Source organism: Loxodonta africana, chromosome 26 (assembly GCF_030014295.1).
Source record: "Loxodonta africana isolate mLoxAfr1 chromosome 26, mLoxAfr1.hap2, whole genome shotgun sequence".
Lineage (NCBI taxonomy): Eukaryota > Metazoa > Chordata > Mammalia > Proboscidea > Elephantidae > Loxodonta > Loxodonta africana.
Window position 1 is genome coordinate 19,777,486 of NC_087367.1, and position 24,491 is coordinate 19,801,976.

General features: G+C 39.6%; 1 protein-coding gene across 6 annotated transcripts in view; it reads right to left on the bottom strand.

Annotated features, from left to right (window-relative positions):
- Positions 1–1,498: 1,498 nt before the first annotated feature.
- Positions 1,499–24,491, bottom strand: part of MTA3 (metastasis associated 1 family member 3) — a 190,007-nt gene continuing 167,014 nt past the window's right edge. For 2 of the 6 annotated variants that reach the window (XM_064277155.1, XM_064277154.1), the window contains exons 13-17: positions 22,538–22,689; positions 21,412–21,634; positions 13,201–13,299; positions 9,389–9,535; positions 1,500–7,000 (exon numbers count right to left, since the gene is read on the bottom strand). In XM_064277155.1, coding sequence (XP_064133225.1) covers positions 5,442–7,000; positions 9,389–9,535; positions 13,201–13,299; positions 21,412–21,634; positions 22,538–22,689 — 2,180 coding nt within the window. In that variant the 3' untranslated portion in view covers positions 1,500–5,441. Of the gene's footprint in view, positions 7,001–9,388; positions 9,536–13,200; positions 13,300–21,411; positions 21,635–22,537; positions 22,690–24,491 lie in introns of all 6 variants that reach the window. The other 4 variants (XM_064277159.1, XM_064277156.1, XM_064277158.1 and 1 more) reach the window with 4 other exon arrangements.

Genomic DNA, 24,491 nt, shown 5'->3' on the forward strand with positions numbered 1-24,491 from the left:
AACACCAAGTTGTTGATTATTTACACCTAAGGCATTTGGGTTTGTATTTGTCTACAACCTCCACCTCCATGGCGTCATGGGCTCAGAAATAATACCCAATGCCTTCAGATAATGTTTCAATAGTTCTGAAACCCCCTAGACATGTTAGGTACTCTGGTATATTGCTTCACATTCAATAAAGCTCGGAGCCGTAACGGCCCATTATAAAGTAATAAAAAAATAGAAGGTGCTTTTATATATTTAACCAAGTTATAACACTACACCTTGAGACAAGGAGACCAGAGGTGTGTCTAGGGCTATGTGATGTTCTTCCATAGCAATGTTTAAGAAGAGTCAAAAAACAAAAAAATCCTACTCTTTTGAAATGGCATCAAAATTTCAACAGAAGGCAGCCTGGGCCTAAGCATCCCTAGGACTACCCTCAGCTGTTCCCGGCAGTCTATTTTTATTGGGATTTGTGGGGACAGCAGATGCAGGCCCAGAGCCTGCTCACTGATACGATACAATTAACCAACCACCCACTTCCCAGGGTCGGAATGCCAACAATTGAAGTTGTTGATTTCAAAAACAAGTCATCAGAAGGACAGTCTTCACACCCCAGATCATGACCGTGTACATACAGAGGCATCCACATTAGATAAAAGTCAGAGAAATGATCCTACCCAATGAATGAGATTCTACTCAAACGAATAAGAAAAATAACCAGATCTACAGTGTATTCACATACCCCAGGGGAAATAAACCAGAGCAGAGTAGATTACAAAGGGGTTTATTGTATGATTCATCAGTTTCCTTGGCTCAGATGCTCTGACTCTGTCCCCCTGAAAACTCACCTCTTCGGGGTCTGTTGAGCTGGTTTCCCTGACTTACCAAGTCCTGTTTTAGTACCCTGGGGACAAAAGCTGTGTCATCTTGGAAAATGGTTAAGAGCACCTTGATGCTCCCTCAGTCTGTATTATTATACAACAGAAGCTTTTATCAAGGTCCCCGTCTGATGAAGACTGAGGCATAGCAGGCAACCCCCGTCCCTGTACAGCGGATGGAAGATCTGCTGGCTGACAAATCATGAGTATCTAACACTGAGGGGGGAACCACCGGCGTCTTCTGAGGGGGCTGTGGGAGGATAAGCGGCTGTACAGCCTATCTCTCCTCTTCTCTTGGGAGTTCCTTTTGACATAGCATTCACTCTGAAATAAAGATTCCGCTCGCTCACGATTATATGATAGTCCATCCTCTCTTGCTATAGGGTCTTAATTACAGGAGCCGACAGGAAGCTACGCCAGCCCTCTCTACAAACCTATTTCCCGTCTTTATAGACGCCGGGCCCTGATACTGTGCAAACGTACACTGGAACACAACTGTTTACCTTCAAGGAAACCCATGAGTTACTTTTTAAGAATTGTTCTTGAGAAATAAATGTAGTTATAAGGAAGCTACTAGCATTTAATTTATATACAATTCACATATGACTAAAAAGACTTTGGTTGATATCTTAATTTTCAAAACAGAACTTTTTTAATCAAAAGGTTGGCTGCTAATCAAAAGGTTGGAGGTTCGAGACCACCCAGAGGTGCCTTGGAAGAAAAGACTGGTGATCTACTTCTGAAAAATCAGCCACTGAAATCCTATGGGGGTCACCACGGGTCAGAGTCAACTCAACGGCAACTGGTTTATTCTTTAAGGAGGGAATGGAACCTACTACAAGTCAGAGACTATGCTGGGAATAATAATATAATTTAAAACACATTTCACCTCTAGATCATTCTGTGAATTTTCTCTTCTTTCTTGTCTCTCCCTTCTCCCTGACACTAGTACAGCTTCTGTGCCCCAAGATTCAGAGAAGGGCGGGGGGGGAGAGTATGATATTGGCAAGGATCCCTGATGGTGCAGCAGTTAAGCACTCGGCTGCTAACCAAAAGGTTGGCAGTTCGAACCCACAGCTACTCCATACCCACAGGCACTCCACGGGAGAAAGATGTGGCAGTCTGCTTCCATTAAAAATTATAGCCTTGGAAACCCTATGGGGCAGTTCTACTCTGCCCTCTAGGGTTGCTATGAGTCGGAATCGACTCAACGACAATGGGTTTGGTTTGATTTGATTTATGATACAGGCAGGGGAGCTCCACAGAGGCAGAAAATGGAGGAGAAGGGTGAGCTCATTAAACTTATATTAGACAATGATGGCTTATACTCTGGAGTCTGAGCAAACAAAAACACCCACTACATTCCTCTCTACACTTACAAACACACACCCATCTCCTATACACAGAAAATACAAGCACCTCCTATGTACAGGCTGCACTCAACACAGAAATCCGGGTCTTTTCATCTGCTGGAAGAAACACTTGATTTGGAGTTTAAAACCCACCGCTGCTACTTGCTAGCTTTAGGTTTCTCATTACTAAAATGCAGAAGATAACACCTACCTCATAAAGAATTTGGAAAATCAAGTGATATAAGGTACATGACAAAAACTTAATCATTGTAACAACTCTGGAAGGCGAATGAAATCACAGAAGCCGAGTGATTTCATCCGAAGCCAGACAGGCAGTAACGGGAGAAGCCAGCAATGCATCCATCTGACTGGAACACTAATGTTCTTTTTTCCATAGCAGAGATAAATCCCATCTCCCCTGCTGCCTCTCTTATGGGCTTTCAGACACGGAAAGGTTTTCTAGTCATGGTCCTTCTATCTCTGCGGGCTCCAGGGCCTTCCCTACTCACAGCCCCTGGAGTTAACCAAGTAGGCCAGACGTGATAGTCTGCTGGCAATAAAAATGTCACCAATGCATCCGTAAGTCACAAATGGAGAAGACAGGGTTTGGAAACCACCATGCCTGGCACACCACTGAACCAACAAACAGCCTGAGGGGAAAGACAAAAGTATAAGGAGACTGATAACGCACTGCACAATTTTGAACCTTTGTGGTTCCCATCATTACCAACTCCTTTCACTGAGGATTCACAGCTATGCAGATTTGGTCTTCTGGGTTTAATTCAACTGGGGTGGTCCCAGAGGGCTGTGTGTGGCCCAGTGCAGTGGCTAGTTTACCAGAGCACACATACAGAGTGCTAACCCCTGTCACCAGTCCACAGGGTACCTTTAAAGGGCCTGCAGAAGCCAGGGGCCCAGGGCCAGGTGAATGATAGTGACATTCAGGATGGCAGTAAGAAGTTATTCATCAGATCAACCACCCAAAACTCCTTCTGCCAGGAGAAACCCAGACTCTTTTTCCTTCGTCTAGAACCTGAAATGCAAAGGTGGAGGGTAAATGAAGGAAGCCACTGAAAAAGTACCACAAGTCCTAACACTGAGAGACCTGAATATTTCAGTAGAGCCAGGTTTTATTTCCAGTTCAATTAGTTCCATCCATCAATATCCTGTTTGGTGTGCTCATCTGTCTGACACGCTGATAATTAAGTAGCAGTGCTAATTGATTATTGGATCACTCAGGGCAGCGCTTTCCCATGAGTTTGTATCTATCAATTTCAGTATAGGATGGTATTAACTATCCCATGAATACCCCACTCTTAGCCTAACATTTTTTCCCCAGTACCTTCTGCTCATTTTGGAAATTCAGGTTAGTTAGGATCCTATTTCCTGAGGAAGTAAGACACAAAACCACTATCCCATGGAAAAGGTTTACCAGCAATAAAAGTGGGGGACCTTTTCTAAAAAAAAAGTGTGTTTCCATTACACTCTTGCCTTTCACCTCCACACCCATCCTTCTAAACTCAGTTTCCCAATTCTAGAGCTGGGGCTCTGCAGATACACTTCTCCTTTGCTATCTGACTTCCTGTTGGAATTGACCAGGAGGGGGCGACAGAGGCAGCATGGAGGCAGGAGAAAGGACTTGGTCCTTCCTGTTCCTGTCAGGGTTACCCCAAGTAGCAGCTGCAGTTGGTTCCAGTGGCCAGCTTTATTTCATATTCCCAGACCAGCCTCATCACACCTCCTGACAGATGCCAGCACCAAGAGGAAGGTAACACTTTCTCCACAGTAATTCCAGCTTCTCAGGGTCCTCCTTGAGCTTCTAGGTCGTAATAGCCCCAATGTCTTCCTTTTGCTCTCTCAATCCCAGGGATGGGGCTGCTTCCTGTGCCCCCCACTCAAGCCCCATATTTGCCATTTACCTATTCTATCCAATATCTGTCATATTAATTTCTTATATCAAATTCTGTTAAGATAATTCCTGTAATATCTATTTTGCTGACTAACCAAACCAAACCCACTGCCGTCGAGTTGATTCTGACTCATAGCTATCTATAGGACAGAGTAGAACCCACAGGGTTTCCAAGGCTGTAAATCTTTACAGAAGCACACTGCCACATCTTTCTCCGGTGGAACAGCTGGTGGGTTCACATTGCTGACCTTTCTGTTAGCAGCCAGGACTCCTTTTTTTGCTGACTAGAACCTTACTAATACAGCATGTTTGAAAGCTACAGTTTCATTTATAATTGTGATTAAAAGACATTGATCGCACCTGCGTTGCAGTCCCAATTCTGCTACTTCATATCTAGTAATTTTGGAAAAATATTTCACCTCTCTAGGTCTCATTTTTCTCACTTTCATTTACCCAATTGACACTTACTGAGTACCTGCTAAGTGCCAGGCCCTGTGATCAGCAACAGAGATACAATGGTATGCAAAACAGCTCAATTCTCTGATCTCCCAGGACTGGCTATTGTTAGAATTAGATAAGATAATGCCTATGGGAGTTGGTATAGTGCCTGGAATGTCACCAGCCTTCCCGCCCATACCATGACAGGAGAACAAAGATGAGTGGGTATTAAAGAAAAAAAAAGGGTTGTAACAGCTAGGTCTCTTCAGAAAATGAGACAAGCATTTTTTCCCCAACAAGGCTGAAGGTCTCAGTCAACATAACCCTGGGGATTCCTCCTGTTCAGAGCAGAGAAGAAATGACTTCTGCAGTAGCATTCATTCAGAGGGAAATGAGACAAAGCAGCTCTAGAGAGGGAACACCACAAGGTGGCAGTTTTTAGAAATCCCAAGGGAACAGGTACCTGATACTGACAAAAGAGCAACAGGAGCTGCAAATCAGGGCTAGGACTGGGGCCTGGGTGGGGCATGAGTGGAAGAACCTGCTATTCCAACGATATCAATCACGACAGTTTTTTTACCATAAAGAATAAATATATAATCTCTATATATGTATATATACATACACATACACACACAGTGAAACCTGTGAGAGCCGGAACGCAATGGGACTGCCTTGTTTTTCCAGGTCTCGCAAGTTTTCTGCCTTTGACAGGGCGCAGTCTTTAAGAATCCTACCTCATAAACACCCAGGAAGTGTTTCTTTTTGATTTTATAGGACTGGAAAAGAAACTACACCATATTTTATGATTTGTATGTTTATTCAAAAATTATATACAGATATGTGCATATACTATTCCAACAAAGGTATGGGTAAAAGTCACTTTTTAATGAAAACATCTAATGTCAACTGTTTAGTCTGTTTTGGCTTTTTGATGAAATTATTGAAACAAATTTCTAAGTCTGTGGCCTTATCCACAAACTCTTGGTCTCCTTTAACTTTTCCAAATTCCTTCAAAGCCTTCACATAGCTAAGAACTTGAGTTTGACTTAAAGGCTCAGGCTCTTCTAATGGTAGGTCTTCTTCATCTTCATCATCATCATCTTTAGATTGTGAGTCCACAATTTCTTGCAGGTTTATCTCATCCATTTCTGTGGCAATTTCTTTGTCAATGTCAATGTAAGACGCGGCACTGACCCTATTTTCTGAAACACCGCTGTAAATGTCATTTATTGCATCCTGAATCTGCATGATGTTATCTGGCTCAATAACTGTTTCACTCTGTATACTGTCACCGCTGCCAAATAAGAAACCACAGTTCTTAAAGCATTTTCTTATGGTTTCTTCCTTAATCATTTTGATCGACCGCTTAAGAAATGAAATTGCATCAAGGACATCGATTTTCCCTGAAATTTCCGATGCCATCTTGCACATCTCGATGTTGGCAATCACTTTTTGAAGCAAGAGCTTCCTGTAGTTTACTTTAATATTTTGGATAATGCCATTATCCAGAGGTTGTAGGACCGATGTCGTGGATGGTGGGAAAAAAATTAATTTAATATTGGACAGGGGCAGTGACCGATGACAAATAGCATTGTCAACAAACAAAAGAATGCTTCGATTTTGTGTTTTCATGCTATTGTTGAGTTTATTTAAAAACTCTTCATAAATTGCTCCTGTCATCCACGCTTTTTTGTTCCATTTCCATTCTACTGAAAGCTGATTAATTTTGATGTTCTTGAAGCACCGTGGTTTCTCACTCTTTCCAATTACCCATGGCTTCTCAAATGTCCCATCTGCAAATGTGGTCAAGAGGACGGTAAGCCGCTCTTTTGAAAACCTACCCCTGGAGCATTTCTCCCCCTTCATCTTCAGCGTCCTGTTAGGCATCGCTCTGTAGAACAGAGCAGTCTCATCGGCATTGGCAATGTCTTTAGGATCATATCCCTTTATGATCTCTTTTAATTTTGTGAACCAGTTTTGAACAATGTCTTCGTCAACCTCATTTGACTCCCCAGAAGCTACACTGCAAGTGATTCCATGGTTTTTTTTGAAGCTCTGAAGCCACCCGTTGGATGCTGAGAACCCATCAACTTTTAAAAGTTTCGCTGTCTCCTTCGCCTTTGCTTGCAGGATGGGTCCTGAAATCGGAACATTTTTGGCAGAGGCTTGAAGAAACCACTCAAAAACAGATTTGTTGATTTCTGCATAATTTCCATCCCTTCCTTTTTTGACATTTACATTGGTGCTGCTCATGTATTTTTCAATTATTTTATCCTTTTCTTTCATAATCGAGTAAATTTGTGTCTTGCCACACTTGAACTTAATTACAGCGTCCTTGACGGTCTTCTTCTCTTCGGTTATCATTTTGACAACATCGAACTTTTCTTTCAGAGATAAATTTCTCACTCTTTTGTCCATGGCTGTGAAGGAATAAGCTTTTTTTAAAAAAAAGGAAACAAAAAAGGACATAAGTTCTTATAAAAATTAAGGAATTTATGATCTTCTTGAAAATGTGAATATCTCAGAAAGAAAAAAATGAAAACTATCAACATCATTATATAGTAAAGTTAGTACACTTCAGTAAAATATTTAAGGAAAAAAAACCAGGTGAGAAGAATGTTTTTGCTTTTGTACACACACTGAATGTGTTAAGTGAGGAAATGCTTCTCTATTTTTGGGGCAAAACAAGAAATGTTGAAGGAAAGAATTTAAAGGAAATGAGAAGTGGATTTTGAAAACTTAGTAATGTGTATCAAAATTATAAATAGCTAAAGCAAAAACTAAAATTAAGGAGAAGGAGAAGAGTAAAGCCTCTCAAGGCAATGGAAAAAAGTGTGCTTTGCTAGATTTTAACGAAAATAAAGAAATTTATTACAGTGAAACCTGTGAGAGCCGGAACTCGACGGGACTGCCTTATTTTTCTGGGTCTTGCGAGTTTTCCACCTTCGACAAGGTGCATGTAGTCTTACCACTTCTCTAGCATTCATTTTAGTGGAAAATATTTGAGTTTTCCTTCTCTGACAGATTTCCACCTTACACAGGTTCTGGCTTTCACAGGTTTTACTGTACTATCTCTTACCTTCCTCCAAACACATGGATGTTGTTCTTTGCTGGAAAAAATTTACAGGCAAAAAAAAAAAAAAAAACCCACACAGAAACAAACAAAAAAGGCAAAAATGTAAAGAACAAACGTACTCAGAGTACAGCAGCGATGCACAGTACGCACCCACACACGCTAACAACGCAAAAGGAAGTGGAAAGCTGAGCCTTCATCTCTGACTCTTGCATTTCTTGGAACTATTGCTGGCTTTCACATTTGCAATTCCTATTTGGGTTGCAATACCAACGATTTCCTGATCCCGTCCACATCTCGCAGGTTCCGGCTTTCAGAGAATGTCTATTAGGCTGAAGTAATTGTTTAAGTGGAAAATATTTGAGTTTTCCTTCTCTGACAGGTTTCCGCCTTACATAGGCTCCAGCTTTTGCAGGTGTGTGCGTGTGTATGTGTGTATATATATATAAAAATCTCAAATGAACCTGAACTTACTTTATGCTTTCTGCAGCAGGACTGTATACCTAGAGAGACCAAGGAGGTGACGAGATGCAAAAGAAAGAGTCAAGATTTGACTTAAGCCTGAATTCAAAGGCCCCAGGCTGTGGGCAAGGAAAAGCTGGAAAGAGTTTCAGTCTCCACATTCTGACGTGCTCTTTCCTTGGTCTTCGGCTATACAGACATCAGGCCTATGTGGCAGGATGGTCAATGTTCTCATCAGCATGGAAGTATTTCTGCAAGACTCTTGTGTAGATAAATTCTCCAGAACCATTTCCACAACACATTGATCCCCTATAAATGCAAACTGAACTCCTCGCCCTCCGTTTTTTATTCATCATTTTGAGATCACTATGACCCTCAAAACTCACACTGAAAGAAAACCACCTGGGGAATTATCATTAGAAGGCCTATCCCACATCCTTGCTCTAGGGCCTCGTTATAACTTACTGTCACTGAAGGAATCTAGACTTCCATAGGCATGAAAAGCCTAGACAGAGTTTTATTCATAAATAAATGCCAACGCTTCAACAATCCAGACAGCTTCAAACTCCAGAGCTATTGAAACGAACAATACTCACTGCCTGGATGATTTATTATGGTTGTGTTTATAGTCCCAACGGGAAGATAATTCAATTCCACCTTAAAAGTCATTCTATGGCCAAGCCCAAGGGAAGTACTTCTGATAAGTGGTGATATTTCTCAGTTTTTCCATTTCAGACAAATTATTATTTCCGTATTTAGGACATCACCCTGGCAATTCCGTTCATGACTTGTAGCACTCTGGAGCAATTAAAAAAATATATAGAAGACTGAAGAAGTGGACAAATGCCAAACTCAAAATGATCCAAGGAACACTGAAGAGCCCCGGAGCGCACTGATGTCTCAGACATAAGGTGAAAGTGATCCCTTCTGCTCAAGAAAATTTAAATGAGCAGTGAGCCTGCATCACAGCAAGACTATTATTATCCTGCAGAGGCCACCTGCTAAACACAGGCTTCATTTCCAAACAAGCCTCCTAATAGGAGATGTGAGCAAAAAGGGATCTTCAGATGAACTGGAGAAACACCACTTGGCAAAACGTCTTAAGTGTGGCACACGGCAGTACTCCCCCTCGTTCCCCTTGCCACACCTTGAGATCAATCAGGGAGTAGAAGAGCCAATTTGTAATATATCAGTATATCATTTGATTTGGGAGACCACATGCCAGAGCTGGTGAGAGCAGAGAGGCCCTGGCCCATCAGGACAGTTCCCAAACCCTGGGCTTACATACCATCCAGACCATTGTGATGACTGTAGTTTCTTTTCCCCAGAATGCTCAGAGCCATGTGATTCGGGGTGGTTAGCATTCGCTTGGTAGTTGGGGTTTGCAGGCTTGGTGTAGATCGAATTACATTAGGTTTCTTCGCAGGATGGATCTCTGACGGGGGGAAAAAGTTTCTCAGCTCAGAACATGGTATTAAAAAACTCTGTGTGTACTTACATTTGCTAATAGACACACATCTTATTTCTTAATGAGCTGAGTCAATTCCTTAGGAGCTGGCATGTTTTCCCAAGGACCTGCATAATGAATCAGCTTCAAGTGTTGTTACCATGGCTTTACTTATCAAAAAGCAAGCTAATTCTTCTCCTGCTGGCTGGAGCTCAGAGCCTTGTGTTGTGGGTACAAGGAAAAAAAAAAAAAAAAAAAAAAAAACCCACTTCAGAAGGTCACTTAAAACACAAGTTTTATTAAGGCAATAGGGGGTCTGACTCTTCAACACGTTAGAAATCAAGGGGTTATCTGGAGAAGCAGTCTTAGGAAAAAACACCTCTCTGCTCTGCCATGTAATATGTCATGTCATGTCATATCCTGCCATGTCATGTCATGTCACGTCATGTCATGGGTGAAAGCTTTCTGGAAAACAGGATTCCTTCTCTGGCTCCGCAACCAGGGTATGGGACCAGGGTCAATCATTCCCAGCCCAGAACACTTTGGTAGAGAGGAAATCTGAAACCAAAATCTAAAAACAATAGTCAAGAAGTAGCGGAAGAAAAGCTTTAACTAAGGACACGTCACAAAACTGTAACGTGCACTTGGTGTGTGCGCGTCTTTAAAGAGAAGTATATTGTTGTCAGGCACGTGGCCCAAGAACTACCTGCACCTTTTGAATAGAGTAGAAGGACAGAAATTGCAATACTGTAGGAACTGGATTATTTAAGGACTTACCGTCTTAATAGCACTGGGCAACTCTTCTCTAAAGATCACCCTGCTCACTGCTTCTCTGCGTTATTGCCCAGCACCCCAACTGAGCGCAAGCCACCCTGTCTGTCTCCTCACCCTCCCATCCAAGGTGAGGGCCAGGATATCATCCAAATTTCCTAAACTTTAGACAAGGCTGTTTGGATTGTTAGAATAACTACATCTTGGTCTGGTCAATACCCTATGCTTGCCAATATTTAGAAATGGCTCAAGTACTACCCCAAAATTAGTCCTGATTTATTTTAACATGGTATGGAAGGTTTGCCAATCTTATCATTCATTACAACCTCCACACCCTAGGCTCCATCTAAAGCATGACAACCTACTCTCCTTAAACTTTTCAGGTCCTTGGACTCAATGGAACTTTTGTTCATTTGGTTCTCTTGGCCTCTCGTAGGGAGAGAATACTCTTTACTTATTTTTCCATTTATTCAAATCCTACTCATCTTTCAGGGATGAGCTCAAATACTACCTTCTTCAGGTAAGCTGATCTAATGTACTCATCAGAAATAACTATTCCTTGCTCTAAGTGTCCAATGCATATTAACTTTAATTCTTTTATAGGATTTAGTTTGTTGCTTTATAGTTCTTACCTGTGCTCTTTCCCCACCAGACAGTAAGATTTTTTTTTTCAAGTCAAGGATCTTTTTTATTGTTTTTTTTTTTAATTGTACTTCAGATGAAGGTTTACAGAACAAACTAGCTTCTCATTAAACAGTTAGTACATATACTGTTAGATGACAACGGTTAACAACCCCATGACAAGTCAACACTCTCCCTTCTCGACCTTGGGTTCCCTATTACCAGCTTTCCTGTTCCCTCCTACCTTCTAGTCCTTGCCCCTGGGCTGGTGTGCCCCTTTGGTCTCCTTTTGTTTTATGGGCCTGTCTAATCTTTGGATGAAGGGTGAACCTCAGGAGTGACTTCATTACTGAGCTAAAAGGGTGTCTGGGGGCCATACTCTCGGGGTTTCTAACAGTCTCTGTCAGGCCAGTAAGTCTGGCCTTTTTTCGTGAGTTAGAATTTTATTCTACATTTTTCTCCAGCTCTGTCTGGGACCCTCTATCGTGATCCCTGTCAGAGCACTCAATGGTGGTAGGCAGGTGCCACCTAGTTGTACTGGCAGAGGCTGTGGTAGTTGTGGTCCATTAGTCGTTTGGACTAATCTTTCCCTTGTGTCTTTAGTTTTCATTTTCCCTTGCTCCCTAAGGGTTGAGACCGGTACAGTATCTTAGCTGGCCACTCAGAGGCTTTTAAGACCCCAGATGCTACTCACCAAAGTAGAATGTAGAACATATTCTTTATAAACCATGTTATGCCAATTGAGCTCGATGTTCCCCAAGATCATGGTCCCCACAGCCCTCAGCCCAGTAATTCAGTCTAGACTGTAAGATGTTTGAGGGCCAGGTTTATTTATCTTGGTGTCCCCAAATCACTGAGTAGTGTCTTGTACACAGCAGCTACTCAGGAACATGTTATGCATGGGTGTGGTTCAGCGAGTCAGGCCAGCACAGCATTGGGCTTATCTGGTAGGGGCCCAGATCAATTTGCCCACAGGAGGAACACACACATAATTACCCACGGAAAGGCTGACTAACGTGCATATTCTATCTTTTCATAATCAAAACCTTTCCCTTTTAAGGTGGGAAGGGGCTTCTTGGATTAGGTTCTGCAAGGGAATAGACAGACTACAATCTTCAAGGATTTTACCATCATGATCTAGGTCACACGTACAATAATCGTGTGACATTTTCAGGGGATAGCAAAGCAGCTTTAGCCCCTGAGGAATAAAACACGAAATTAGGTGGCAGAGTAACAACAAAGAAGGAGCTGTGAGCTTTTGACCCGTGGGATGCTCTGATGAGGACCAGGTAGTATACTAAGTTCAAGGCTACACTTAGATTTTTCAAAGACTGGATGTCTAAAGTCTGAACACTTCATAACTACAAATCTCTCTGACAGCAATAAAGCTCAATGCAACTCTGAGTACATATTTCACTTTTACAGAAAAAACGAAAAAGTGAGAAATATTAGAAGCATAAAAACATGTCATTCTTGCCTCTGGGTATATTAGGAACCATTATTTTGTAAATTATTTGTCTTAAAACTGCAAAGAAAAAAAGTTATTTTTGTATACTAACCTTAATTGTGGTATTTCAACATGTAAATGGAAGCCTCATCCTTGGAGACTTTGAGTTAAATAGTATGAGAAAAAACCAGGCAGTGACACAAATCCTCCTCTTTCAAAGTGACCTGAATTGGCACATCAAAACTAGAAATATTTTTTTCAAGGCAGGTTAAAAATTAGCTCGATCTCAACACGATGAGCACATTTACTGCCACTGAAGTGTACACGTGAAGACTGCTGAGAAGGCAAATGTTTTGTTACCTACATATTTCAACAGTTAAAAAAAAATCAGCCCAACCTCATTTTTGTAAAAGTAAGCAAATAAACCAATCCTTCTCTACTGAAGGGGAGTAAAAAGGGCTTGAAACGGTGGAAGAATCTAAATCAAAATAAGCGCCCTCTAAAAATATTCATCCTTTAAGTAATAACTGAGTGATTCTTCCTCTTTTTGGTTAAGCTGCATTTATTTCCATAAATACACATTACATATATTATTTTAATTCAATGATTTTTTTGGGAAAAGGTAAATATATTTAAGACTCTGTGTATACTGAATGTGTGTGTTTTGATAATAAAAATAAAAGTTTCCAAAACAAACTGAGTATACATATGAAGGTATATGATTTCAACCATATGGAAGGCTGGGGCTTAGGTCAAATATCCACAAAATACAGAAATCATTCCTTGAGTTGTTCTTCTTTTAGGAAATACCCACCTAAATACCCACCTAAATACCCAATGATACATGCCAAAGGTTTCCTAGTACTTTTGCTTTTCAGTGGACTTCCAGATAGTTCGGCATGTCTGTCTGCATCTGAGGAGAGAAAGAAACATGAAGACAACCCGTGAGGCTGATTTCTCCACCTACACCATACACACTGCAAAAATACAAGCTGCAAGTGGAAAACAGCGTAATGGCCACAAGATTCCTGCATAATTTCCCTTTGGGTTTGAAGAAACCATTGCTAGCTCTGGTTCCAAATTACGGAATGAGGGATTTACCTGGAGGACACTCATTTTACAGCCCCATATGGGTGTAGCTAATATACAATTGACACACACATGCTTTTTTACTGTGCATGCCCATCTGAAGAACAACGGAAGTATGCTTCTTTGGAGCCACTGAATTTCTACGTAATAGGACATTTTCCATAAAATACTAAGTGGAATCTGTCCTAGTATATGATCAATCAGGCATGAGAGATAAGGATGGCAGTTGACAAAGGCAACACACGAGGCCATCCTTGACTGAGATGGAGTGCGTCACCATTAAGAAGTCTCATCTCATCTTGGCAAAACCCAATTCCGTTAGATGAGAGCCTCGTGAAGGAAATAAGGGGCTGCTTCGTGTTACTGATTTCTATCCCTCATATTCTACTCTGGAATCATTAGTGCTGAGATTTAAATGGTTACCTGTTTCCAGACAGTTTTTGATCCATCAGTCAGAATAGGAAGATTCTGTAAGGATGGATATTAGCTCATAAAAGTTGTCATCACACTGCTCATACACTATCATAAGACATCTCAGACAGGAAAATGAAGTGCACAGCACAAACACTACCCGTGCTTTAATTAGCTGTCATTGGGATGGAAGAGAGAAGATGTGGGACACAGCTACTTCTCAAATCAAAGAGCTACATCAAAAGAATAGTTTGCAGGGACAAAACGTGTATTGAAACTTTTCTTAAATTTGCAGATATTGTCATAAAGCTCAAGAGAGTAGCTTCAGCAGATACGATTCTACTATGCTTATGCCTTTTCCCCGCCTTCAAACATTTGACAAAAATGTCCTACAGGTTTTCTAACTCTACCAGAGAAGAGTCCTAGGCACCCAATTTTTCCCTTTGCCAGCTGAGACCACGTTTCTAGGCACGCAGTCAGGTATTTTCCTTTGATGTCTACAGAAACTCTGAGCTGTTAGTGTTAAAACGTACAATTCAATCTGGACCTTCAAATAATGTAAAATAAAATTTAACTTTTTAATGAGCTCTGGCCATCTCTTAAACAGAAGAAAGGTTTTTCTAATAACTATTAATTAGAAGGTGGGAAAACAGCATTTTTAAAAACATGGAATAGACAAAAGCACACACTGCAGAGAGCCTCAAGTAATAGGAACGTGAACAGGTAGCAGAAACACTGGCTAATTATTATGCAACCACTGACAACTATAAATGATCCAATTTCTTTTCCTCCCATTCCACTGATTCCCTTCAGAAAAAAATTACTAAGCTATGAAGCTTTCTCCTGTTGTTGAGTAACAGGCAGAAATCTAATAAGTATTTTTTGGAGGAGTAATCAAAATAAACATTTAGAAGCAACCCAAATCCTGCAAGGATCAAACATCTATCAAATCACTGAGTTAATACTAAATAATTCCTTCCTAATATTTTTACTAACTCACCTAAAATTCAAGTTATATTTGGGATGAAGACAAGAGAAAAATTTCTTTCTTCTCTATTATTAAAATAAAGCTTGGATGAATCATCTCGGTTATTTCTTCAGTATCTTGGACAAAGGCTATGCTGTATTACTAGTAACACTATCAACTTTGCTCTTTATTCCACAGTCTATGTGGCCCAAAGGAAAACCACCAATGTGGCAACAACTGATAGGCTTTCATTGATGACAAAATCAACAAATCCATGAAAGGGCCAACACAATACCCAAAGACATTCCATTCATTTCCCCAAAGATACCTCATTTTAAGTTATACTAATTTCCTATTATATTAGCAAGATTAATTACGTGATGTTCCAAGTGACTATTTACATTACAGAACATCTCTGAGTGTGTGATCAAAGCTCTTTAGAAGGATCCACATTTCACCACTCCTCATTATTACACAGCAAAACCTTCAAAAGCCAGAACCTGTGTAAGGCGAAAACCTGTCAGAGAAAGAAAATTCAAATATTTTCCACTAATAGAGAGTGATAGAAAAGTGACAAGACTGTATACCCTGTCAAAGGAAGAAAACTTAAGACAAGGCCTGGAAAAACAAGGCAGTCCTGTCGAGTTCTGGTTTTCACAGGTTTCACTGTGAAGAAAATAGTGGCAAGAGTTACAGTGTCAACTATGAAGAATTTGGGATGAAAGATGCAAAGCCTACCTAGTCACTGTTTAAAAGAAGAAAAATTACACCCATTCAGTGGTATACACTGAATAGGAATGGGAAAAATACATTCTGCCCTAAGGGAATTATCATAAACATGGATTATCAGGTCCATACTTGAGCTAATTAAAAAGAATCCTAGTCTACACTGAAGACCAAGCATGTGTGCCACTTGTCAGTCTTAGCTTGCAAATGACTCACCTAACTCCAAACAGAGACGATTCATTTGGATGCCTTAAAGGTGCACAGATAAAGCCAGCACACACTAGAAACACCCAAAGAGCCCAGAAGGATCCGTACCTGCCCAGAGGGCGGAGCACATCTACATCTCATTCGAATCACCTGACTAAACACAAAGGCACATTTCTTTGGTCTCCTAGAGGATGACCTATGTCTCTTTGACGTAAACCTTGAAAAATGCTGTTACTTTTATTGCAACTCAAAGGTATTTTTCTCCAATGTTTTGGAAATATTGGAGGAAGGGGCTGGAATAGAAAAGCTGCAAGAAGAACCCAATGAATAAAAATTCACAAACACCTCACATTAGCTTTGAAGATCTTGGTCAGAATAAAACCATCAGTATAAATTTCTGATAGCAATTGTAAAAGCATTTGTAAGCAAGACACAAAAGCCAGGTACCATAAAACAAGATGGATAAATTCAACTACATTAACAAAAAATCTGCTTGGAAAATACATTATAAAGTCAAAAGACAAACTGGGAAAAATATTTGTAGCATATATCACAGATCAACAGCTCATCTCCTTAAAACAAAAAGTTCCCCCAAGGCAATAAGAAAAAGTCTATCCATCTCATAGGAAACAGGCCAGGGGCAAAAATAGTTGACAGAAAAGGAAATCCAAATGGCTTTCAGATATCTGCAAAGATTTTCATCTTACTCATAATGAGAAACACAGATTAATGTGTGTGTCACTTGTCAGCTAGTCAAGGGCTTCGATGGAGAACACTGCTGACAAGCTCTGGAGAACAGCTGTTTGTTCTCCAGACATTGTGACTGGGAGGGTAAATTGTAGTATTTCTGGAGGGCGACTGGATAATGACTATCAAAACTCAAAACCCATATTCCTTGACCAGTCATTTTACTTCTCAGGATCTATAACACACATTCACATTCCACACATCCAGGTGAAATGGCAGCTGTTAGGGGTATTTGTTGCAACATTACTTTTAACAGAAAATGTTTGAAAAATGACCTAAAAATGTTTAATAGGGAAGTGCTTAAATTATGGATTTTATGCACATTAGGCAGCTGATAAAAAGGAGGTAGCTCTCCATGTACTGATACTGAATGGCCCCCAAGATATGTTAAGTAAAAAAAAAGCCAAGTGCAGGACAATGTAGAAAGTGTGCTAACATCCATATAAAATTTAAAAAAAAAAAGATACACCTAGATCCTATGGAGCCCTGGTGGCACAGTGGTTAAGAGCTTGGCTGCTAACCAAAAGGCAGGCAGTTCAAATTCACCAGCTGTTCCTTGGAAGCTCTATGGGGCAGTTCTATTCTGTCCCTTATTGTCACTATGAGTTGGAATTGACTTGACAGCAATAAAATTTTTTTTGGATTCTTATAGAAGCATAGAATACCTCTGGACAGACACATAAGACATGGATGACAGTGGTTATTTCTGAAGAGGGTATACCAAGAATAGGAATGGGAATGAAATTTGTAACTATTTATGTACCTTCAGAAAAATTTAAAGTATCCATTCAAAAACAAACTTTTATTAAATCAAAAATACTAAACGAACCCAAAATATATTCTCATATATTCTCTTGTTTAAAGCTGAAAATTTCACAAAAGCATATACAATTACTGATAGTAACTTCTGCTGAGAAATCAGTAACTCCTAACAAATTTCTCATGAAGATGGAGCCTCGGAAACTTCCCAAGTCGAATTAGCATCTTTGAACAGAAAAAATGGCTTCCGAGTGCCTTCTGAACTTCACAGGGGGAATACTGTTACCATGTAGGCCTAGTGTGTTATCCACTCAAAAATCACCAAACTGCAAAGTTCAAAGGTGGCAGGCAGGTGAATCATCTGGATCCACTTCTCTAGGCAGTTTAGCTTCATCTATGGAATGCTGCCAATGTATCTACTTAATCTTGCTCACTTTGAGGATCCTGAATCTCAAACAGTAATAATCCTGTTCTCTACAGTTGTATGATTTTATCATGTGGTAACTTAATGGTAATATCTGATAACAAATGTAATGTGGCAATAACAATGGGAGGACACCATTATCACCTTGTAGCTTTTTCACTGGAGGGGGGATATCTAGAGTGAGAAGAGACAGGGTGTCTGAAGCTTGATGTAGTGTTAGAACCATGTTGTCAGTCTGCAAACCTGGTCAAGGACGTGGCACTTCTCTTTATGCAATGTTCTAGTTTTTGGTCTACAAACCATTTTTGATAAATCTAGGTGGTAGGACTGTCTTGGACATTCTAAATGTTAGTCATTTTTGTCATAGACTTACATATTCACACATAAAGGTGTAATATATTACTAAAATATTTAGATATTTGGGGAAATGTGTTTCAAAAACTTTTCCTATACATACCTCAAATGTATATATTCTGAAGCATTTGGTGGTCATCCTTATTTCCATTTGTAAATTATTTTTTAAACAGGAAATATATTCTTTTGGTTCAAAATGGAAGTTTAAAAGGATGAATAAACAGTGGTAAGTCTCCTTCCAGCCTCTTTCCCTCAGCCTTCCAACTCTCCTTCCACAGATGCTATTACTTCTTATGTATGCTTGGCATATGGAAGCAGAATCTTCCCCTTGTACTATACTGTACTCCTTAAAAACCAAACCCACTGCCATTGAGTCGATTCCGACTCGTAGCGACCCTAAAGGACAGAGTAGAACTGCACCAGAGTTTCCTCATGGTTAGCAGCCACTTTTGTTCATGTTGTTCCACTGCCATCGAGTTGATTCCGACTCATAGCAACCCTATATATATCCTTAATAGAAGTTTTTAATGAAAATAAAGGCCAAAGACTGTTACTGTAACCAACCCTTCTAAACAGGGATTGATTAATTTGTTTAAGTCAAGAACTCATGATTCTGCACTTCCCCCATGGAACTGAGGGCTCATCTCCCTGGCTCCCCACCTCTTCACTCTTGCACTGTCTGTTGTCCCCTAGAGCTTCTGGCTATGACAGATTGCAAAGGTGTTGCCAACGCCAGAAGCCAGAGCAGGGGCCCACTTCTATGGCGCACAGAAGAGAAAGCCTCAACTTCCTTCCCCGACATTATGCTCAATTATTCTAAAATGTATTGGAGTCCTTGATCCACCAGTGTTCTTAGAATTATGAACTTCCACCTGATGGGAAAACACATTCATATTGCATGACAGTGACTCTTAACTTTTCTGGAGGGGGGAAGGGGTGCGAAGGGGGAGTGAAGGTTGGTCATTGGGAAACCAATGAAAGCTTATAGACCCCTTACTGAGGAAAAACACAAACAAAAAATGCACCTATATATTCTCGGTGCATTGTAGACATGATTTTCTATGAACAACAGGTTATTAACACCTAATCTTCTCACCAACAAGCCAAGATTAAGAACAAGGGATCTGCTGAAGAGGTTGTTACAAATTATATGTAAAAGGGAGAAGCTGATGAAAGAATCAATTAGGTGCTAGAAAAAGGGTTCATTAGTGCTTGTTTGAAAAACTGAGTAGATGGCTGCTGAAACCTTACAATTTTAAATCTCAAGAATAAAATTAATATTCAAAGAATCTGATTCTGTATGTAACTTGATGACCAATGAAGCTAAACACAAAATAAAATATGCTCTTTCAATCTCATCGCAACAAATAATTCTTTAAAAAAAAAATTGTGTTCATAGAAATCTAACACAGGTAATTTAATCTTTTTTTTTTTTTAAGCAGCATGCCCCTTCAATTAGAAAAAAAAAAAAAAAAATGAGGCGACAGAAAAAACATACTTTACTGAAGAATAACCAACGACAATATGCAAATTAACTGAAAATTAACAGAAGAGCAACAGGAAACAGAAGCTTCCTCAGCAGCCAATTTATGTAGTTGGTGATGGTTTCTTTTTTATTCATTCATAGAAACAAAGATGATGCTGGGTCCCAGTCAGTTTTAATGGAAGAATTTCATTCATTTTCTTTCTCAAATGTTTTATTGATCTTTTTTATTTGAAGAAAGTATGTATTAAATGAATGTGTTTTAAATCAGCTGAACAGTTGAGGTAAATATAAATATTTGGTTTTCCAATTCCTTAAAATGGGTAAGGAGGTGATAAATGACACAAGCCCACGAACTCAGAAATGACAGCTCGAAGCCACAGAAGAGCCAGTGCCCAATTACACACGAGTCTAATGGTGTGGCTTATTTCCCCTCCCTGGGCCTCTAAGATGGCTACCAATTTCTACCCTCTTGACCAAGCACTTTTCTTCTTCTTCTTCTTCTTACACAGCTTCTACCTGTTAAGTGTTAGAGCCTTCCAGCTCTTCTGCTGAATAAAAATTCTCTTTAGGAACAGAATCTTTTTTCAACCATCACTCCTTTTACAGATATTCTCTTGAAATCAAAGTAGAACATCTCATAATAAGCGATTTCTCATCTTACAGAGAAAGAAAAAGCATCTAACTGAATATGCTTAAGATTTCCTGTTAAGCCCTAAAGCAAGTTTTCACATTCCTTAGGGAAAAAAGTTGCCTGGATCTAACATGCTAGCCAGGAATGTGACTACAAGTGGTGGAGACTAGCATCAGAGCAAACATACATTATGGACACATTTCTGGATGTACTGGTAATAAGAGAACAATCGCATTTCATTGGCACCTATGACCTTTGTTTTAACAAAAAATGAAAGATAAGCCAGGCTGAATGTGTTGAAATTGACAGTAATAACGTCATGTAAATGTTATGTGGAAATATGTATGATACATGATTATGAAATGGAAACCAAATTGGACAAAGAATGCTCAACCACAAATTCAGACCCTAGCTTGCAAAACTAAATATGTATTTTCATAAAATTCACCCCGAATCACTTTAAAATTCTTTATAGTTTGCCATATCAAATAAATATTGCATTTGTTATGAAGCACTATGAAGTTTCATAATGTTGGATGGCAATGGTAAAAGGTTCATGGGAAATTGAGAGGTTTATAAAGACACACAATTTCTAAGTAGTGTAAATTGGCAAATTTTATTCAAGCCTAATGAATCTATGTGAGACTGGACTGCGCTCTCTCAGTAATGGAGTCTCCCTATACCACCATCCTTAGGGATTACACTGCGGGTGCCACCTTAGAGGTAGAAACCCTGGTGGCTCAGGGGTTAAGTGCTGTGGCTGGTAACCAAACGGTCGGCAGTTTGAATCTACCAGGTGCTCCTTGGAAACTCTATGGGGCAGCTCTACTCTGTCCTATAGGGTTACTATAAGTCAGAATCAACTGCATCGCAATGCATTTACCTTATAGGTAAAAGTGTCTCAATATGGGCCCTTTAGCCAAGTCCGTCACAAAACCTCACTGGATAGGATCACCGACCTATCTTTTGGGGAGCACTACTCTCAAACAGAGATTAGAGGTTTCAGTGTTTTTTGTCTTTTTTCCAGGTTGGCATGATATAATGGGTAGCAGACAAAAATAATGTTAAAAAAAAAATAAACCAAATAAAAGGCTGTACACAAGAACTTATGTTTATTGCAAACAAACAAACAAAAAAAAAAAAAAAAGAGAGAGAGAAAGAAAGGGAAAGACAGAAATGGTCAGAAGCACAACATATAAGGTTAAGAATTTAAAAGCATCTTACATTCTGCCCTAATGGCAGCATAATTAATAGGAACAAACGGTCGTCTTGCTGCCTGCCGCAGCCGGAGGGTATTTTTGCAGACCTGACGAGCAAATTTTGTGAAATATGTAGTGTGAAGAAAGAAAGCTTGGCGAGTCTTCACTGCAGACTTTGGACTCCCAGTGTTTCGGACCGGCATCCCCTGCATGGCCTGGCGGGACATGTGACTTCTAACACGGGGATCCTGCAAAATCAGAACCCAACAAGCGTTTAAAACTAGAACTTGTTAAAACGCAGTACTACTGGCATCATGCTCAGAGAAACGGGCAATTTAAAAATCTTCCATTGAAGACTTAGTACCCTACCCCCACCAGAGAGAATTAAAAAGTGTGTACCTTTTGGGAAGAAGGTGGGAACAGAGAGGGAACTGGGTGGGGGTGGGGGTGTAGGCCTATACTTAATTTTTAATAGACTAACAATCCAAAATCATATTCACAATAGTTTTTTAAAAAAAGATGCCAAGGGGGTTAATTAGATTATTTTATTTTAATTTTTTAATATGAAAGGAGTCTTGAGATACTGATAGCCCTGAAAGAAAAAAGTCTCTCTCTGGTAGACATAGGTGGTTGACTTCTTCAATCGATGAGAATTTCACCAAAATCACATTTCAACTGTCGGTCACCTCAAGATTGAGTCCATACCTTCTTGTCCCTCCTACAATAACCCAGGGAAAAAGTGCTCAATTTGTATTTATTATTTTATGTAATAAGCCACATTTTCAACAGTTTATCTAAAGGTTGCAAACTATTTTCAAAAAATCAATTAAGACAAATATCTAATTGGTAAGTTCCTTACTTACGCTAACGCCTCCCATACACATTGTTCTTCCTTTGAGTAATCTCACAAGACCAATACTTTAAATGCCTGAAAATTTTTAATTTTGTCCCTGTCCCTCTCTCCATACCCACCCTGAATACTGTGGTCACTATGTTTAGCCATGAAAATAGCTTAGTTTGTTTTTAAATTACTGTATACTGTTAAAAAAAAATTTTTTTTCTTTTTTTTGTACTCTGCTTCTCAGGAGTGATCCAGTCATTAAAAAGTATGACATTAAATGCACAACACGAAAAGACTATTGTTCGTGTACCTCTGTAGTTGGGCTGGGGGATAACTTCTCTTCTTCTGACTGAGTGGGCATTTTCAGGCCTCCATATTTTTTCCAATATAGCCAACAAGTTGCACATAATCGACATTGCATATTAGGTGGGCCCCAAGAATACCACTGGTGAGACTGTGTAGCTAAACATGGAGGAGAAACAGGAAAAAACAAAGACTGTTTTATTGCTCATTTGTAACATCAATAACAAAACCAAACCCGTTGCCACTGGGTAGATTCTGACTCAAAGCGACTTTACAGGACAGAGTAGAACTGCCTCACGCAGTTTTCAAGGCTGTAAAAATTTATGGAAGCAGGCTGCCACATCTTTCTACTGCGGAATGACTGGTGGGTTTGAACCATTAACCTTTCAGTTAGCAGCCAACTGCTTAACCACTGCACCACCAGGCCTGCTCCCATATCAATACAAACATAATGAAATGTTTCAAAAAATATTTCAAAGCCATCTTTAGTTTACAACATTATTTTTCTTTCACTGCCTTACCAGCCAAATATGAAAGTATAGTATATACATATATGTTTCAACTTTATATCTATTTACTTACTTCTATTTTATTTCTGTTATATATCAAGTGCTCGTGGCACCTATTAGAGAGGCTATTAGGTGAAGCACCTTCTATTATATGCTATGCTGCAGAGGAAGTTTTTGTTTGTTTTGTTAATTAAAAATATTTTTCACTGTGTACATCTCTGGAAATAAGTCCCCAGAAAGCTATTTTTATTAGTTTTTAAAATTTACATCAAGGTTTTCAAACCTTGGTTCAGGAAGGTGCTCAGAGGGGCTCTACTGATAAAGGCAGGCAAGGAAATCCACTTTCCATTCCTCTATTTTAACCAACAGGCCAGATAACTATTTAAATATTTCTCCCTTAAAAGCAGGATTCCTCTCAAGCCTGTAACTCCACACCTAGTGAGCAAGTGCAGCTGAGGTTACAGCATGCTTAGGACCTCATAACTCCACCAATTTATCACTTAGCTGAACACTGCAAGCCTGTGTTGGCTTTGTTTTGTAGTTTAAATACTGCCTTATAACATTCAAACTATTCCCACGATGGATCGGAAGCTTAAGGTTGAAACACTGATGTGGAAACATAAATTAATAAGGTGCATACAAATCATTACCTGCCTCAGAATATTCCTCCCCAGATCTGTAAGTTACCTCCACCAGATCAAAACGCTCACACAGCGCATCACGGTGTGGCCCAATGCTTCACAAGCCAGTGTCAGCGAGAGAAAAGGCAGTGACCCTTGCATTCCAACTGCCTCTTATTTATCGGGAGTAATATTCTGCACCCCCCGTGTCATGTTTGGAGGAGTCCTTGCAAATAGCAGCCTAAAATCCTTTCCTCTTATAACTTAACAACAAATAGTAATTTGATTTATTTAAGAACAAATTGGAAGAATTCTAAATGTTAGGCCAGGGCTCTACTTAAAAGCCTGAATACAAAATGTCACTCATATTTTAATATACATTTTTACCCAAGCTTATCATGACATAATTTTAATATTTGTCAACAAACGTCTTTCGTCTTACATAGCCAACTCAAATTCAATTAAAAAATGAGTATAATTTGAAAAACAGAAAACACCAAATTTTATCTTTCTATAAAAGTAAATGTTATATTTACATTGTATTAAAATGTATCTTGATCGAGACTATCTAATAAGATATGGATCCAAAATATCGTAAAATTAAAATGGCTTGTTCATCATGCAGATAAAAGTCACAAAATATTTAAAGGGATTTGTGAGACTACATATGAGTGTGAAAGACATTTACAAATCAAAAGCAAGGCAGATTAAGCGCTGGTGACCATTTGTCTGAAGCATCCTTGTTATTTTCATTTAAATAGAAATGGGCTTGGAAATCTAAGAATTCCCAATTCAAAGCCATTTATGATGCTACCCATGTACAACCTTGACC